A 20583-nucleotide genomic window follows, 5' to 3' on the forward strand; every position below is an offset into this window, starting at 1 on the left:
CGGAAAAAAGAAAACATTCCCATAACAATATAAGAAAAAAAACAAAGAACTTACTCATTGTCATGTACACGGTTTCGCCATTCCTCCATTTTCATTTCCTCTCTGGCCTTCTCTAGTGGTGAATTGATTGATGCTGCCACTCGCAAGGTTGGTTCCAAAGGCTTGTAGCGCTGCCGCAATACTTCAGCAGTATCGCGGAAAGGCCCCTGAAAGGTATAGGATAATGTGTTTTATTGTGGGGTTACAGTTCTTTTCTTTGCTTCTTTTATTCATGACACATCAGCATTGAAAGAGGACACAAAATGTCTGGGAAGTGTAGCACGACTTTTCTTCCAAAATAATTAAAGCAGTTCATTTGGATAGAGAGTTACAGACAACACAAAGGTTGATAATATGCTATAAAGCTCCAAAGAGATGATGAGAAATGTGCACTCCAGATTTATTTAGCTAGTAATAAATATTTATTATTTAAAACAATATATTGTTAAAACTGATTAGGAAAAGTTAGTTTTTCCTTAGAAAAAAAATATTGCTTAAATAAAATCTGATACTTAAGTATTAACTGTATCTAGATTCTGCTTAAGCAGTAAGCTTTAGTCTTTTCATTTTCCTGAGATAAATAATGTTTTATCTTAAAGAACACACTCTTTTCAATTTAACTTTAAAGCTACCTGGAAGGGAACTTAATGCATGACTTAAGATATAATTCTTCTAACGCAATTCTAACTAATGACTTCAATAACATAGGTGTATAGTCCATTTTTTAAAAGTCTAATTCCACATTAATTGCACAATTCTTAAAAAAAAAAGCTCATAATTCTTTTACAAGCCTCACTCTATATGTACATATATATATTTATTTTTTTTCCAGAGTATATTTTAAATAACTGATCATACCAGCATCTACCTTTTAACAACACAGATAAATAGCAGCAGGAAGTCCTTTCCTGTGTTGTCAAAGTGACAAATCTTATGTCTTGTTTTTAGTACTAACCAGTAAGAACTTACCTGGAGTATGAGTGCAGTATTAGGCTCAGGACAGATTAGTGGCAACTCTGGATTTAGAAGTGTTCCTAATTATTTTTTATTTTATTTTCATCTTTGTTGATCCTGCAATGAACTAGTGAAACCTCCTGAAACTATGAACAAAGAACCCTAATAACAGCCTTTATTCTTAAAGATATCCTTCTTTAAATAGGTTATCACTAACAAGTCACAGCTGGAGTTACCGCAAGCACTGAGTGAAGACTGTGGGGCTAATAAAAAGAAATGATTCACGCCTCATTTATGTTCACTTATGTTTTACATTAATAGAAACCAATAATAGGAACCAGTTACCATAAAAGTCATGGACCGTAAATAACACAAATGGCAAATAAGTATCATCTAGTACTTTTCACAGCTGGACAGGAGGATTGCTATATTTGAAAGTAGTTAATGGATTTTTACAGGAACTTTACTTTTTAAAGGCACAGCATCATGGTGTGGAGATTTCTTTAAAGGTCCTAGCAAACAAGTGAACATAGTATTTACACATCTTGCAGATATTTTCTTGCTTCTACTTTCAAAGTTTGCATAAAATAATATATTCATTTAATATGACCACAATAAGTCTTTAAAAACAGAATGAAAAGCATCATTGCCTGTGAAAGAATAATCAATACAAGAATAGGTCATTAAAACCAAAACCCAGTGTTCTAGGAAAACATCATCTGATGATCAAGTTATAAAAATGTTGAAAAATGACAATAAAAAATGAATAGTCTGTATTGCAAGATATTTGCATGAAGTTTATGTAAGGAGCAAAGAAGAAAGAAATACACTATTGTCAAATAATACCAAGATAAATATGTTTGCTTTTAGAAAATAGTCTTTCAGGATATTGTATTTCTTCTTCATTGTAAAATATTGACTCACCAGGGTAAGGACCAAGTCAGATATGCAAGCAGGGATTTTTTGCCTTCTCTAATTTCTAAGATCTTCTAACTCTTTCACAATCCATACTTCAAATGAAATTAAAAGTTCAACTAGTAGTGGAAGGAGGGGAGAAAGAATGTAACTAAATAAAGACCTCTCAAAGCAGGTGGTGTGATCACTAACAAAAGTGGGATATATATGTTAGTATATTAAGATAATTCTAAACTTTCCCCACAGATTTTTCCTTTTCTCTGGATCATGTATTTGAAGAAACTTACTTAGCAATAGGCACCTAAGGAATATATCTGAGATGACAAGACCTTTAAAAAATCCATTTACCTTTCTGCATTTTAGAAGATGAGCTTTAGATTTGTGGAATCTGTGGTAAAATCGTGCTTACAAATGTTTAGAAACTGGAAGTGCCTGCAACCATTTCAGGTGTCCTGCCTCAAAACAGAAAATTTCCTCGTGAGATCAGGCTAAGGAAAGGCAGAGAGGGAGTCAACCAACAATTTTCACCCTGAAAGCAACTCAGACATCTCTCTGTTTTCTGTTTGGAATTTGTACTGAGTAGCATAAATCTTCTCACTACTGATTGGGCTGCAAAGTAAAGGTTAGCAGATAGGCATTCTTACTACTTTACCATAAAATCAGAAACTTATTATCAAAATTATGATGTACATGAAATCATATGTACTTCACTGCCCCCACTGCAGAACAGCTAACAGCATGCAAAAAACCCTAAAATGGCAATGTGCTTTCTGTTATTAATGCCTTTTAATGAACAGATGACTAATTTTAGCATTAACTGTGTTTCCATCAAACTGTAATTCTAGTTAACTCAGTAATAAAAATGATAGATTCAACTGATGTATAAGCGTCAGTAAAAACCTTTCTTTTAAATACACTATCTCACACACACAGAGCTTACCTATAAAATACTAAATACCCACTTCCCTAAGAGAAAGCCAATAGACAGTTAATTTTTGTTCTTTTAAACATTTATAATAGACATTCTCATATAAAATATCCGACTTGGCGAGCAATACAAATTTTAGATACCTGAAAGAACAGTGAAGTAATAAGTGACTCACAGTGGGCCAGATAGATATTAGAAAAAGAAGATTGGTGCCAAAAAGTGTTACCACCGAGAACAGGGACTCAAGTATATCTAGTAATTAAATTCCTTATTGTCACACCAGACAACTTTCAGGATGATGGTTTCTGATGGGTTTTCATTTCCAGCTGTTTCATCAGCTCAAACCAGTGTCCTTTTCTTAGACGCACAACCCTAAATTGTCAAAGTGTTGTGCAGGGATTTAGCCGTGTGACTCCCATTAACATCAATAAGAGTCATGCAGCTAAATCCACGTGCTGTGCTTTGAAAATTTACCCCACAGTCTACATCCCAGGGTGCTGAAAGGATTAAAGTATTATATAGTAAATTCCCTCTTTGAGGTGCAGAAAATAAACAGAACTCTTCTGGTTTGTTCTAAAAGGCTATCTGTGCACGGCTGCTGTGTGTGCGTCTGAACTTAGAAAGGTCTATAAAATACTCCAGTATCCAGTAAAACAGTTTTGTAAGAGCAGCTTAACAACAGAAAACCTCTGAGTTCTCTCTTTGTTTAAAAATCATGATTTCTGTACCATGTCCACTGGGCAAAAACTGCCCCTCTACCCTGAGAGACAGTGCGTTCAGTCACATCCCACTGAAGGACTGTCATAGCCCCTTTGATCCCAGATGGTAAAGCTATAATGTCATATTTATCTCAACTCCAAACTCCCTGATCACCCAAACTGTTTATTGGCTCACACTTTGTCTTGATTCTGGTAGGAGTCAACAAGTTCACTCGATGAGGAAGTTCAAGCAGTCAAGGTGAGGAGAACATAAGGAGGGAAGGACAGAGGTGGAGAACAGCCCTGAAGCTGATCCTTACTGTTTTAAGCCATGGATCTCTGTGTGGCTCATCTCTTCCAGAGGCATTCTGGCAGGCCTGCATCTCCTTCTTGTGATCTAACTCGATTGTCTCTGCCTTCATGTCCCACCACCAATTCAGACTCATCCTGCCATGGACAAGTCAGTCATGACATAAAGGGGACAAAATAGCCTCTTCTGTGTGGGTTAGCCAGTACGTCCATGGCTGTCCCCACTGAAGAACAATGTGGATGCAATTAATAAACCACAGGTTTTTATTATTAATATTATTATTTGTGGCAGATGGCATGCATACACATCGTTTGAACCCAGCAATTGTTCAGACTTAAGACTGTGTACAGATCACTTCTACCAAGGGTTTTAATAATATAGTAAAAATAAACGTGTTGAGCTCGAGGTGTAAAATACCAATAAAGATATAATATACATTTCTTATTGTTCATTATTGTTAAATTTCTGCTGCTAAATCAGTGAAAGTTACTGAGAAGAACTCTTTTAGAAGCATTGTTTTTCTAAATAAAATACGGAATAGACAATACAGGACAGAGTATCAAAAAAAATGTAAGACGTTCTGAAGACATTGTGGTAAATCAAAGTCAAACTGGCACTGAAAGTGTATGTGTGAGCTAAGTAGAAGGTTCAGTAGAATGGGCAAACTGAAAAATTCTTCAGAATAGAAGGAAAGACAGAACACTTCTACCCCAAAAGCAATCGAATCAGACATTTACTGGCAAAAGCTACATGTCATTGTATTGTCATCAAGTGAGGAACACAAAGGCCTCAGAAGTCTATCTGCTGTGTATATTGGGCATATTCTCAGCTGGTTTTGGTAACAAGGTGGCAAAACTTGTTTTACCATCTTGTGGGACTTTCACTCTGATGCATTTTTTCAGAGATCTCCATTACCTTACAGAAGAGGAAAAAAAGCTATCTGCAACAGATGTTGACATCAACTGAAATTAAAACTGAGATCATGACAGTTAAGAATGAGAGCTGGGCAGCTTGGTTGTGCTGCAGAACTAAATGTAGAAATTTTTGTAATTAAAGGTGACACACAGCTAGTGGACACAAAAGAGAAGGAACTACTCTGTACTGAGAGGATGTCACTTGGCCTTCATGTGGAAAACAAAAGAAGAAAAAGTTTTCACAATTCAGTAATTTGTCTGATTACCTTTAATTTATCTTATTTTTATTGATTCAAAATTGGAAATTAAGAACTCTACCTCTATTGACTCATAATATTGATATTTGATTACATTACGTCTTCCATTTGAAATGTCAGAAATAACATCTTTTCTCCCAAAGGACAAAAGTAAAGTCTAAAGAATCATATTTCCCTGCTCTTGTGTACCACCAAGATCTCTTTTCCTTTAAGCCATATCTGTTTCAAGGACTTTCTATCCTGAATGCAGGCACTAGATCTACATATTAAACCTAAATCCACAACTGGGAGTTTTGGACTAGATGATCCTTAGGGATCCCTTACCAACTCCAGATATTCTGTGATAATCTGTGATAAAAGATAGGAACAAAAGCTGCCTCAGAGTCACTGAAAAATATTACCTGAGGTTTCTGTCTGCCAATAGGTGGCAGAGGCTCTGCTGTGGAAAAAGTCGGAGGCCTTCTACAGGTTGGCCAGTCATAGAGCTCTGAGGTGAAGGGACTCTTCATTTGCTGCCGTTTGTGGCTCAATGGCTTTGACTTCCGTAGCAGCAGTTCCATTGGATCTGGGGATCTTCTGAATGGTGAATTGTATATGCCTGCAATCTGAGCAGAAGATGGGGTTATCTTTGACTTCAACTAACTTAAAACACATTATTGTGTTTATTCTAGAAATAAAACCAATTAAAAAACAGTTTTACACAAAGTTTCATTTACTACTGATATGGGATAGATCTACAGTTTGAATGTATGTCAAGACATTGCATTACAGTTATAAAAGGGTTTAAACAGGATAATGTAATGTATAATCTGGATTTCAGCCCTTCAGATGTGTGTAACTTTCATTTTATGGAAGAAAAACCTCCTGTATCTCAAATCCATATTTTCTTTCAGTCACATTCAATCTTCTGCCTTTCACAGCAGTAGTCAGGGCAACATGCCTGTCTTCCCTTAAAAAATAATAAAAAGTATACAAATTTGCATCTAGTTTTAAAGGCAAACTATTATGGTGTTTTGAAATTTAAAGTTTAATTAAAATTCCAATCTAAATTCATATACACCATACAAAATTACCTATTATTTCCAAACACACACTCCAAGAGTAAAATAAATGCTTATGCAAAGGAACATAACTCTTGTCCCTTTAAACTCTCTGCAAGTTGACTCAAAATGTGAACTAAGACAGTGGCAACTGTAGCATTTTAAAAAGTAAAACTGCGTGATTAGTTAAGGGGAAATACAAGAAAATTTATCGAATAACAAAAAAAAAACCTGCTTCTTTCCAATGAAATCTTCACATTGAATTCCTTTAACTATTCAAATGTATTTATTTTTAATAGTATAAAACCTGTGAAAAACAAAAATTTACAATAAAAATTCAGAATTGTGAATTAAACTGACAGATTCACTCTTCACTGAATTTGATATTTCATTTTATCAGGATACATCACTAATTGCATCGCTAGTGTGATCTAATATAACAATTACTAATATAAAGCATACATTGCAAATTCTGAACTAGTAATCTACATCATTAACAATCTGTGAATATTTGGCAAGTCAAAATTATGTGACAGACAGTTCCCAAATCATTTCTACAACTGTAGGGATTTTATCAGTTGCATATAAACAGTTCTCAAGTAGACATATGTTAGTATACTGAATTAATTATGAAGTGTTAAACATGAGAATTCCTATACCATATTGCACAAAGCCACTAAATCTCCTATAAAACAGATGATATATGCTTAAAATACACCTGGCAAAAATTAATTTAAAGATACTGAGTTTCTTTAAGGATAATTATATTTTCTGTAACAGTATACTTAGGGTAATCTTAAGACTTTTAAAGTAGATTTGCTTTTTTAAAATATATTGTCTTTTGCTTTTATCATAATTTTAATTGCTAAGAAGTATTGAATAAAAATAGGAAAAGAAATTAGCTTTGTGATGCAGGGAGAGTTACAGAAAAGAATAAATGTTTAAAATCTTGCATTTCTTCTCTGGAACACTACTGAGGACTCGTGAGAAAACTAAGTAGAGCATCAACCTCCTCATAAAGTATTAATCTCTTGGGGCTGAGAGGATTGTACATTCCCCAGTTAGTTCTTAGCATTTTTCATTAATATATGCTACTGGGGAGTTCTAATTTCTTGTGTCAAAACAGTTAACTAAGGCCCATATAAAACTTAGTGCTTTATGGTCAAAAATATTCAGAGATGGTAGCTTATTCAAAATACTGTTGGGCTATTCAAAATTTTATGGGCTATATTCTTCAACTCTGTAAGTGATCTGGCCCTAATTACAATTTATTCTGGCTCTCTGTTGTATGTTCCCCTCTTAGTGCAAACCCCATGAACTATTCCACTACATGTCTAAATGTGTAATGGGAAAGAGGACATGAATAGAGATAAATGGTAGAAACATATGTATGCCAAACAACCCATGTTTGGTGCTTCAGCTCCTCAGGATGCCAAAGTAAAATGGCAGGGAACCACGCTTCAAATAGTCGGTAAGCAGAATCGCTGGAGTGAATGTGAAATTCCGGGTCTGTATGGACTGTGAAGTCTAGCTGCTTCTTGAACATTTGGTTCTACAAGTTTGGCTCTTACATAAACATCTCATAAAGTTACAGATCCTCCTAATGCTGTTATTATTTTTGTAGTATTTCATACATTGTCCTATTGCAGTTTTCTTTTCAGCCCAGTACCTTTTTGTTTGCAAATACTCAGTGACCTGTAAGCGCTACAAAAACATAAGTTCCATATGTTGTCTCAGGCTTTACTGCACTGTTCCACATTGACTGAGTAGATTTACGTTATATACTTGTTACACAAGTTCTCTCAAATATGGTTAAGGTCTTCCATACAAATTAGATTCCATGTTGGAGATATACAAAGCAACTCCATGCAATAGTCATGCTGGCTCTTCACCCATTAGTCCTACCATAGCCATTGGCTCTGCCTATAGTCTGATCAATGAATTTTTGTCTTCATTCTGTAGATGACAGCAAAATAGAAAAGCAATTGCCTGTGACTACCATTTCTCCATTTCACTGAACCACTCCTTATATTTTTACTTTATCTTTTTCCACCCATTCCGATGCCACCTATCTTCAGCTGTTGTATCCTGCCTAATGTGGTGACTGTATTCTAGCCATGCCATGTGTCCCCTGCTAGTGGGAGAAACACACACATATTTTATAGAAAACTACAGTGTCACTGAAAATGTAAATGCTTTCAGAAGGAAAACTTCTCTATGTGCACCATGAAGAATAAGGATGATCTAGAATAAACCACTATCACATAATGACAACTCTCTGAAGGTGGCAGGCATGGATTTGTGGATCAGCAGCATATCCTGATCAGGTCTGCATCTGCCCAAAATTTATACCCCTTTTTCAACCTTTTCTTTAAAAAAGAAAATAAATAAAAAAGCTGAAGAGCAAATTGAGTAGGAAATATTAACAACAACAACAAAAAATTCAATCTACAAAGCACAGGTTTGGGTTTTTTGTTTCCTCTTAGGGTGGGGGTGCTGGGTAGGAGGTGTTACAACATCTTAAATAACTTAGACATTTTTCCTCTGAAGAGTTACAGGCAAGAATAACCTTAAAATGATGTGCTGTCTGGGCTCTGCTTTTGTCTGGCATTTCTTCTATTAGTCATACTTAAAGCAAATGTAAATGGCTCAATGAGTGTAATGGCTTTCTGAAACTTCATTTTGCAATCTCTACTGAGATACCAAGTATATTCTACTTGACATTTATTTGTTTCAATGTTTGGCAGTAGAAAAAAATATAGTTTATAAAGAGTTGGAACACTGTGAGATGCTGACAAATACTCCAAGGTGCACAAATAGGATTGGATTTTAGGACTTCTAATGACACCAAACCAGCCCATAATAAATGTGGGAATCCTTTGATTCAGTGTCTTTAGAATTATTGTTGCCAAAAAGGTGTCCTAAGAAAGAACTACTTTTGCTGTTCTTTTTTGACATGCTGTCAGGTTAAACATACAGTTAGTGTACCAGCTATGAAAATGGATTTGGAGCTTCAGTGAGGCCAGTTGGACACTTTAAAAGTTGTTACTTCTTCTACACTTGAAACTCTTTAAGATCTGGGTCAAAATTGATTATGAAGTGCATTTTTAAAAAATAATTTTTCAAGCAATCCTTGTTAATTACTGTATATTTTAATTATATCTGTTTAAGTATTCAAACAGACAGATAGCAGAGCAATCAGCAGACTTAGTATCTAGATAAAATTAGTGCTAACTTATTCTAAATTCCCCAAGGTTTGTGGTAAGATTTTAGGTCTAGACTTAAAATTGGCAGAGTTTGGTAGGAGGGACAAAGGGATGAGTTTGATTCTACTTTCAACTTCAGACCAACCTCTGGCAAAATTTATTCCATTCACTTTTAAATATCTCTGCAAATCAGAGTCTTATTTTCTTGCACAAGTGCAATGCACTGATGGATGCCCTGTTCCCTCTACACTCTGCAAGGAGCTGGCAGCCTGCAGAAATCTAAGAATCTGAAGGATCAAAGTCTTTGGTATTTAATGAATTTGCATATCTTTTTGAGACCAGTACAATGTGTTAAAAGCATTACTTCATCTTTTCCTTACTTTAATACAATATTCTCTCAACTACGAAACCATTGTAGTTAATATTGCTTTTTCAGTGGCAGAAGGGTATTTGTTTGAAATACTACGTCATACTTTGATTCCAATATTTTCCCCACCTTCAGTCCATAAGAAAACATGTTACTCTCCAAAATATTGTAAGTTACAGAAAGTATCTTTTGTCTACAGGGAGAATGACACATTTTATGTACCAGTGTTCTTCACAGCCATAAAGGTCCTCTGTCAACGCCAGCTTTCTGGGACTTTATTTCCAGGAACAATTTTCTAAAGTGACAAACACTATGGGGAAATCTGTGCTGTTAAAAAAACCTACAACTGAGTTATTTGCAGTACTGTCATGCTAACTTCCACCTCAATAATACCAAAGAAATCTCAGGAGGGAACTCTGCTAATAGCTTCTTACTGACCTCCTTGCATCAGGCCCTTCTGGTGAATGGTGGCCCAGTGGTGAATATGGCAAATGAGGTGTGAAAGAACAGATTTTTTTTTAATTTTTTTTTTTTTTTTTTTTAAGGCTATGGTTCTGATTTGTAAGGGAAAATCAAAAAAAAAAAAAAAAGAGAGAAATTGAAAGAAATGAGTTATACAATAGATATATTTTTCCCCTAGAATTCTCTGCCTCAGACCTTCCATCATGGAAACCCAAGCATGACCTGGAATATTAATTGTGTCAGGTCAAGCATACTGGCAAATGTACCATTTGTTACCCAGTCATCCTTAGCAGTACATTAATATTTTGAATCATTTTGCATTTCTAACACTCTATCATTCTCTATCCTTTAGTTTCCTCCCAATCATTTTCTTATCTTTATAATTAATGGTGGCATAAAAAGAAAAAAATCATAAGAAAACAAATATTCACTTAATAAACATGAGCAAAGAAAAAATTTGTTCCCTGTTTAGTTGGTGGTTTGGGTTTTGGTTTGGTTTGGTTTGGTTTTTGTTTGTTTGCTTGTTTCTTTTTTTTTCATATATTCTGCATTGCTTCCACCTGTAAGCCTATATTTAGTCTATGCTGTAGAACATCCATTTTTGTCTTTTCCTGTTTATAATTTCTATATGTAGAAATGTAACTGTTTTTTTTTTCCTGGAATACAATACATAAATTATTAAGGAGCTTGCCTCTTGAAAGTTAAACTATGAAGGAAGCGAGCAGCAAAAGAAATAGAAAGAAGAAAGCAAGAAAGGAAAGAAAAAGGTGCAGGTAGAAAAGATCGTCGATCCCAAGCAGTATAATAAAACATGAACAGTTTTAAATGCTGCAAAGTCTACATATAAAATTCCAAACAAAATATTCCCTAGTAGGTACAGTGTAGCTACTGCACTGCAAATAATTACGCACATGCAAAATTAAAAATCAATGAAATTGAGTTGATGATAAAAGATAAACATAAAGTCAATAGAAAGTGTATCCTCATATATTTATGATATTTTTTATTCTAATTTAGCTAAACTATAATAAAGGTATGATCTGTTTTAATTACTTCTCTATATCGACTCTGAATTTCTGAAATAATCAACATACATCATTATTATAAATGGGTTTTTCTAACAGACATTTAATCTTGAAAAAAACAGCTTTGAAGGAGGAAGATTTTGCAAGTAATTGTCACAGTAAGAACCTAAATAAAGTCCTACTTTCTCATTCTGGTCTCTTAAGAAGGAGTTAAATGAGAAGGAAAGGACTTCAACAAAATAGGGACTTAACTTGAAAATCCTTTTTTGCTCCATTGTAATTTGTAGAAAACCTAAGCAAGCTGAGAGGAGAGGCAAGAGATCTTTAAAAGCCATAAAAGTAAAAGCATGAAGGAGAGCTGTGAATGAAATATTTGCTAGAGATGGGATTGCTGAATCAACACTGACCAGTGCACTTCATCATAATTATCAGGACATACTACTGCCAGGGGATTTATAAAAATCCCACTCAGCAAATAATTGCCCTGCTGTTAGGAGATAGTCGGAGTGTTAACACACTGTCACAGTCCAGCGTTTAGTAAGATATTCAACATTCAATTACTCTTGCTGAGAACTAAAAGGAAACATGATCATTTCTCAGCTACTGCAGTTATGCTTCCACATGAATTCCAGTGAACAATCTTGTTAATCCCCAGATATAGTTTCTCTAGGAGGTAAAAGAAATACCTTAAAACATTAATGATTCACAAGGAAAAAAAAAAAAAAAAGGTGTTTAAATGATGCTGCAACCATATCTGTAAAATAAAAGGATTTTCAAATTTCTAAATAACTGGTTTATTGCAGGCTATCAGAATATTCCATATATTGTGAAAATAAAAGTGTAGTATTTTCAATATTAAATTTATTGGGGAAAGAGCCATCTATAAAAATTCTGTAAATACTGTTCTAGCAACAAGTATAGTAAAACTATGTCCATGAATTCAATTTTGAAACATCAAAATATTTAAGCATATTAGAATGTTTTCTACTAGGAGTAATCTGTGACTTTTAAACTATTATTAACACATTTTTTACATTAACAATTAAGAAATATAGTTTAAACTTTATTCAGACACTGGAAAAATATCATAGTGTGGTTCAACATTGCAATTCAAGGCAAAATTTCCATACTGTGGCTGACAATAGGAAAAATGTCACCCAGCTTTATACATGTAGGTTCAGCTCTCACTGAGCTAATGCTAATCCTTAGGCCTGATCCTGTAATCCTTATAAAATACACTCTCAGGAATTTCATCTAAATAGGAATTGGAGAACCTAGCCTGTTACTGTACCTAAGGTATTTTAGCTTTGTTTGAGATACTGCTTTTACGCAGAGACTGAAGAATTCATAAATGAGTGATGAGTAGTGTATATTCTTTCAAGTGGGATTAATTACCTGTCTTCTTCTTAATATATATTCTGTTTAAACAGTGTAATGGAAGCATTAATTATTGTTATTCTGCCTTCAGATTGTAAAGTCCTTTTCATCTGTGAAATATTTGCTTGATATCAAAATAAAAGTGCAATCATGTTTTAAATGCACATTTGTGAGTAAACCAGACTGCAATTTTATGGCCTCTACAATGAGGTGTTAAGGAAACATTCAAGTCCAACATCCTGGCCACAGACCATAAAATCAACCTCTAAACCTGCACATGCACTAAGTTCAATTGCAAGAAAGAAAACTCCTATTGAGTCTCCAAACAGGTACCAACTGCTTGGGTATTCAGGTAGCAAAACAAAAGAGAAACAAACTCTTAGTTCAATGCATGGATCATTGTGGCACAATATCCAAAGCACAGCATCCCGGCAAACGCAGAGGCATCCCAAAAAAGTCTCCACCTTTCATTGATTCTCTCTTTGACTGAGGCTCATTCTGTCAAACCTAATTCTTACACAGGCACTTGACGACTTGACTAGATCAGGGATAATAACATGAATGGGAGAGCGATGGCACGGGAAACAACACTCTTATGATGAAGACACAAAGCAGAGATAGCGTTGAAAGTTCTCCCACTGACTTCTCATTTGACTTCTAACTGATTTCAAAACAAGCAGACAAATACATTTTAACTTTCTTAACAACTGTATTTTTAAAACAGGAATGGGAAATTCCACTAATCTTATCATTTTTTTCTTTAAGAAGTTCTGGAGTGAGTATGGGATCACATAAAATTCTAGGAATTTCTGAAAACCAATCTGTTTCTACAACCACCCTGTATAAATGGGAATTAAAGAGCTTAGTCTGAAGAACAATCTCTGACGGTGCTTTTATTCTTCCACATCTCAATAACTGCATATGAACACACAGACTATATTTTCTTACTTCATAGGGTTATTTTGAGGCTAAAATTCTTTATGCTTGTGAGAAGATTTCAGAGACTTAAAATACTTATTTATATGTGCCATATTATTTACATCTTTAAAATGAAAATTCCATATACTATCATTGTCATAATGGAAAACATCAGCTTTGTAAGAAAAAATCACCTCAAAATTCACTCCTTTTCTCACTGGATTGAGAAAAATCCTTGTAATTATACCATTTAGTGTCTTTGAATTTGTAACACCAAGAGTTACTTACAACAACATACCAGAAGATGGTAGAAGCTCTTCTTAACAGTTAGATAGATAGAAATGGAAATCATATGGTTATTTCCTTTGTTAACAAAAAAATAATTCAATTCTCAAAAAATGCTTATATGCAACCAAACAATGTGACATTTCATTGCTTTTCATTGTTTCTCATGTGTTGCATTGTGCTTACATGTGAATTTTCCCTCACAGACATAGATTCTGACAGATTTATTAAACAATTTGCTGCAGTAAACCTATAGGATTAGACAATGACTAAAAACTTGAAGTGGTCGTATGTTTAACAGAGCAATCTTCAATTAGACCAATAAACAATGAGGAGGAGGTTTAATTGGAGGTCATAGTATTGTATACAGGAAAGAATAAAGAAGAGGGAACAGAGCCATGTTAGTCAGATTAGTAAATGTAGTCAGAAATGAGTAGAAAAGAGTGGAGTAATAAGAAAAAAAAATGAGAAGATGAAGATTCTATTAAAAGGTTGTTAAAGCAGAAAAACTGGAAGCAAAGAAACATGCAAGATAAAGGTTAAAAAAAAATAGATGGGGGAAGATCTGCAGTTTTCATCACTTCTGTTACAGGACAGACATAATTCCCAAATTAACACTATATAATAGATACTAAACAAAAGCACTTAATATTGAATAAACTGTGCAAGTTAATGAAAGAGCTTTACCATTATACTATTCACTGCCTAGGAGCTGAAAACAAACAAACAAACAAACAAAACAAAAAAACAAAAACCAAAAGAATTGGTGCATACATCACTCATCTTGAAGTCTCATTAAAGCAAGGATACCATCAGCGCCACTTCTTAATCAACAGGAAGGTTTGCTGTTGAGAAATGTACGGCATTTTATCTTAGTGACTTCTCCCATGCCATTACTAACCTCCCTCTTCTTAAGCACTTATCTCTTACTTAGCATGTACTTCTTCTGATATAATAGTTTCAAAAATTACCTGAGCAAGACCATATGTCATGTCAAGCTTGTATAAACACCAGCTGGACTACTACACATCAACCAAATTTATCTGAGTAACAATTTCAGGAATGTCAGTGGAGTTTCACTCTGTGATTGTGTGTGTGAATGGGGCTCTGTGTGTGAGCTATTTAACTGATATTTGCAATACATTGTGATTTCTTTTCAACATAGATTCTTTCATAAATATGTTTATTACATCATACACAAAGCCAACATTCAATATATAACTCACTCCTATCAGTTTTCCTACCCTGCAGCAATCCAGTCCTTTTTCCACCCCAATTGACAGTAAAACACAAAATGTGGTCATGTTTTTCTAAGATCTCAGCATGTACACTTTTGATAGATCACACAGCTTGTGCTTTAAACTCTGCCATTAATCCTACCCACAGGAGTTAAGCAAGAAGTTTGTTGTCTAGAAAAAATCCACACAAATAGAGATTATGCAATTCAGGTGCTGAAAAATAATGTTTTAAGTACAGGGAACCTTCTAGACAGTGGATTTTTAAATGATTAATGCTAGATGCAGAGATGCTAAGTGCTGTAATACATGGTAGATACAGAGATGCCACTATGCTATAATAATATACGTTTAGTATGAGTGACACGGCTAGTAACAAGATAGAAGCTCTGAGAAATATTGCCATGTCTACATGGATATGCCTTTAAACAACTAAGCTTGCATAGGATCAGTCACAAGGCAGCACTCAAACTTTACATCCTATCATTTGTTAAGCTCTTTCTAATGACAGATGATTTTTCAGTGTAAAGTCTTTCTCATTTCTTTGCACAGGTATCAAGTTATCAAACAAACTGAAATGATTCTGTAGTAAGCAGCCTTTAGGAAAAATAGAGTTTGCAATACTGTCACACAACATGCTTAAAATTATTAAATCTGTTTTATTTTTAAGCTCATTCACTCACTGTCTTTAAAAAAAATAGGACACAAATATTTTGTTTTCTGGGAAGTGTGGCAAAGGGAGAAATTACTGATTTCTGTTGGAAGCACTTTCACTTACCACTTGTGCTACACTGAGACTAATGAGAAAAGTGAATGGGAAGGAAGTACTTTTCACCGACACTGGGGAGAAATACAACTAAAATGGGGCATAGCCCATTATTTCTTACAGGAGGCAGGTTATGGAGGCTGGTTATGGTGTCAGCACATAGTACTTCCTTATCCTCTTCCCACTGCTCCCTAACCTATGGAGTTACCCTTTTCCGGGCATGAAGATCACCACGTTTGTCATCTCAGTTTTGATTTTTATTGTACTTGCCCTCTCTAGGGAAACAAAGACGTCTTCTTAGAGAAAAAGAAAAGCTGATTGAAAAGGAGAGGAGCAAAATTAGAAAATCTATGGAAGTTGTAAACTTTTTCACTAAACGGTTTTGGCAGAGTGAGCACCAGATAGATTCTGGAGGTATACGTTGGCTTCCAGCACTTGCCTTCTTTTTACATCACCATGATACTGTGCTGAGTAGTAGAATTACAGTCCCAAGTGTTCCCAGCATGAGTGATCCCAAAGGGGCAAAGCTGGACTCAGATTCTAGGAGAACTAAAGATTTTTGATAGTGTGTGCAAATCACTTAAAGGTCATTTTTGGAATCCAAATTGAGTGGAACTAACTTCTAGACATAAACATTTCTCTTTGTTGGGGTACTACGTCTTCCAGAACTACAAACATCTCAGTTAGTGCCTGCTTTCAGTTTGCCTTACTTTGTACTTCTTTTAGACAGAAACACTAAGCAGCATTAATGGAGATTCCTTTCAAGTGAAATGAGATTGTGTGTGTAGTGCCATATGAGACACAAGAGTGGATGGTTTTACTATAGTGAATACCTGTGAACAGACCGGTACATCTGGCTTCCACTGTGGAAGTGAATACTCAAAGAAAGCTTTCTGATCAAACATACCTGTCACAAATATTGTAAGAAGGAAGTGTTTTATATACTAATGCTATTTAAACGTAGCTGCCAGCCTGCCTGAGAGCTAGGAAAGCTCACTCTCTCCTCTTTGATTTAAATGAGATTTTTTTTATGGTACAAGCTTTGGAAAGTACTCAGAAATACCTGTCTTCTTGGCAGAGAAGTGATGAGTGGATATTAAACACCCATGGATAGGTGGGGATGTTCAGTGATTGGGGCACCTACATTAAAAAAAAATTAACCATTTTAGTTCATCTTCAGGAAGTATGAGTACTTATAATGAATGATAATTTCATTCCCTGAATGTTTTAGAGACAGGATAATAAAATTACAACAGTAAAGAGTAAGGAAATAAAATGTAAAAGGTAAGAGCTAATTCATTCTTCATGCTAGTCCTTGGCCTTTCCTGAACAGACACTGCCAATAGTAACAAATTATGTATAATCATTTTGTGATGTGGACTGTTCACTCGGGACTAAGCTCAAATGACCAAACTTGCAGCCTTGTCTCTTATACTGTGGATCCGAAGATCAAAGGCCAGAGCTTTATCCACTGAGTCCTCACCTTTATAAGAATAAAACTGCCAGGTGTCCAGAGACAGAGTGGGTGTCAAACAGTGTCATTTTAGACCAATTATTTTTCAAGTTCTTACAGGACAGCACATTAGGTTAGAAGCATATTAATCAGTTGTGTCTTCTGAATATTCATTAGTCTGCTCCAGGAAAGATTTTGTGGGTTTTTTTCTTCCTTACTTAAAACATTTACACCTGTTGGAAGTACAGTAACTTCAATAGAATTAACTCCTGATTTCCAGTAGTGTAAAAAGGGGACACATACCATCAGTGCTACGTTTAGGAATTGCCATCTCTGTTGAAAGGAAAAATGCAATAAAAAATACTTTAGCATTTAATAGAATTCGAATTTAAAATATTTTACTCTATGAACTGACAAACACGAAATAATGACTGATAGAATTTATAAAAGAGATAAGAGTTTTTCAATAACTACAGAAAACCAAAATGAAACTGGTCTGAAAAGCAAAAGCTGAAAAGTAACATTGGGGCATGTTTTTGCTACCTTTATACAAAAAAGCCCTAATCCAGAGTCCACAGAAATTTGCTTATAGAGTAGGTTGTTGCACAGAGAAAGAATGGAAAAACTCAGTTCTCATTGCTGAAAGTAGAACTTTTCACTGTTACTCACTTGATGCTAACATTTCCTTCCCCAGGACACTATTATTATTAAAGTTTGGTGTTTTTTGTTGTTTTTGTTTTTTAATTGTTTTCTACAGTGCTAAATCATTCAAGAGTTATTCTCTCACATGTTCATGTTTTCCTGGAAAGGGTTATCCCATCCAAGACTATGTAAAAGTACTTCTTTCTTTTATAGCACCAGTTATTATATCCCTACAAGTAATTCTTTCCAATGCATCAGTTCAATTGGAATAATTATAGGCAAATACCAAGCCACATTTCTTAACACATTACCTTTCACTCAACAGAGAGATAGTGACACAACCAAGCAGGCACTGAAAAGTGAAGGAACTACTGCAATTCAAAAAGATAACTCATGTCTTGCCAGTGACTAAAAGATATGTCATAGATTTTGTAACTTGTACAACAAAGTTGTAACATTAGTACTTAAACCTATTGTATAATACTTAAACAACAGATAACATGGGTCTGCATTCGAGTGTGACACCGAATCTTTGCATTTAGTCTGTTATACACCTGGTTCTAATTGTCACTCTAAGACAAAGAACAACCGCAAAATTTGTTGGAAGGCTGGAAATGCCAACGACAGGAATCATGCAACCACATATTCCAACAAATGTGGGCTCTTTATATCCACCTCTACAAAGTGCCATCAATGTGTTCAGCAATTCTGTGTTCCATTGACTTTAAAAGCAGTTTGTCAGCACTTTGGAAAGTACGGCCCTTTCTACAAATGTCAACCTTGCTAATATGACAAAGAGCAGAAGGAAAAACCTATTCAATTATTGTGAATTTTGTTGATACAGGAAGAGGAACTACAGGGCTATAGAAGGATCATCTACATAGGTAAACGTGTTCATAATAGAAAATCACATTTAATAAGTAGTTTATTTATTAAAGGCAGCTAACAAAAGGATCATTACCACTGTAGTGGAAATAGCATCCTGTAATTATGGACTAGTAAGAAAAAATTTGCCTTGATAAGAACTTACAACACAGTTCATGACAAAAAGGATAAAAATAATGAAAAAAACATACATCTGCACTGTTATTTCTATTGTGCTACCAATAAATATTCTTAACAAAGGTAAAGCTGTGTTAAATATGTACTGCAATTTTTACCATGTTCATCATGAAGGCAGAATTTATCAGACTGTTAAGGTAAAAACAGAGAAGGAAAGCATTGTTATACAAATATATATAAATTTTAAAATCTGAAACATAGAGTTTTATTCTTAAAACAGAATTCAGTTTTGAAGTCCCACAGTTGCCACCTCACAGATTTACTTTTTTGCTGTATTTTTCACTGCAATCTCTTGCACCGAGCAACCAGTAGGTGGAGCAGACAATGTAACTCATCGTGTAATAAGGGCATGGACTTGGCTGTTGGTTTTTTTTCATAATTATGGGTATCACGTAGGAGAAATTTCCTTCAAACAAAAGAAGTTCATGTGTGTAAGATGTCACTTGACTAGTTATTGATACAACTGGCATATATAGCAAGTTGATTAAAAGCTCAGTACTTTATAACGAGGAAGTTTTAGAGTTCATGCTTTATTTGTCGAGATGTTATTTGGCAACTAACCTAATTTAAATCAAATAAAAATTTACATTCTTTCTAAATCCCATTCTTATGCCTATAAACAGGGTTACCTTTGTGTTACATGGATATTACAGGCACTACAGAAAAAAAATGTAGCTGTTTTTTAGTAAAGCAAAGAACTGTGTTTTGAAATTGGCAGGAGGAATAGCATTGTACTTTCACAGAGAGTCAATAATTAGATTATTAATATACATTATTAATATGTTATTAAAAACAGCAAATTAATATGACTACTGTTAGTAATTATTGATTATGCAAATACACTAACTTGTTTAACTTTCTTTTCTTTAAATTTCTTTGCTAGAATACTAATATTCTTTTATTCAAATGAACAACTTAGTTCTTATGTGGATTAAAAAGTTTGTGTAAATGCAACGTATTTCTACACATAGCAATGGGAAACAGTCATTTGGGTAAGTTTCTACAGCAAAATACACTCAGTCAACTGTCTGCAAAAAAAAAAAATAGAAAAATTGTAAATTATAGTATAATACCATACATTTTATATCATCTAATGATTTCTCTCAGTGTTAGTTTCCTCCCCCCAGCAAGGTGGAAAACTGCAGACAAACCAAGTTATACCTATATAATATTTTGTAAGCAGATCAAACTCCTTGTTCCTGAGTTTGCTTATTCTGCCCATATTTTGAGCTGACCAGAAGCTGTGTAACTGCATTAATTCTTGAGCTAATATACCGTGGCTCTCAACAGGGCTAATTAGTTTGGGTTCAGCCCCATGTTATAGCTCCAGATTGGCTTGGAAAGTAATCAAAGCAAGCTCACATCTGTCTGTGTAAGACTATGTGTATATACCTGGTACCAGGAACAACAAATAATGCATACTAATTCAGAGTTTGATATCCATTTCTTCCTCATTTTTTTTTTCCTCATAAAGGTAACAGTTTATGGAAGAAATAAATGCTTGAATAGCAAGTCAATTCATGAAAAAGACAAAACATGTTGACTTCATCATAGACCATGCTGTTATATACATCGTAGACATTCTTGTACATTCATGACACTAGTATGCTTAAGTATTACTTTTTGAAATGCAAATTAGCAAATAGGAATGGGCACAAATTTGTATATAATCTGTGGAATAAGACAAGCAAATTCTGCAATCGATAAAAGATTCACAGACTCCAAGGCCA

The 20583-nt window shown here is 34.5% G+C and overlaps 1 protein-coding gene across 1 annotated transcript in view; it reads right to left on the reverse strand.

Annotated features, from left to right (window-relative positions):
* SPATA17 (spermatogenesis associated 17) overlaps positions 1-20583 on the reverse strand; it is a gene marked incomplete at its 5' end in the record, with an annotated part of 94172 nt that overhangs the window by 32519 nt on the left and 41070 nt on the right. The window contains 2 exon segments of the mRNA XM_082048737.1: positions 55-206; positions 5417-5620. Coding sequence (XP_081904863.1) covers positions 55-206; positions 5417-5620 — 356 coding nt within the window.

This window comes from Streptopelia decaocto (assembly GCF_964273445.1).
Source record: "Streptopelia decaocto genome assembly, chromosome: 3".
Classification (NCBI taxonomy): domain Eukaryota; kingdom Metazoa; phylum Chordata; class Aves; order Columbiformes; family Columbidae; genus Streptopelia; species Streptopelia decaocto.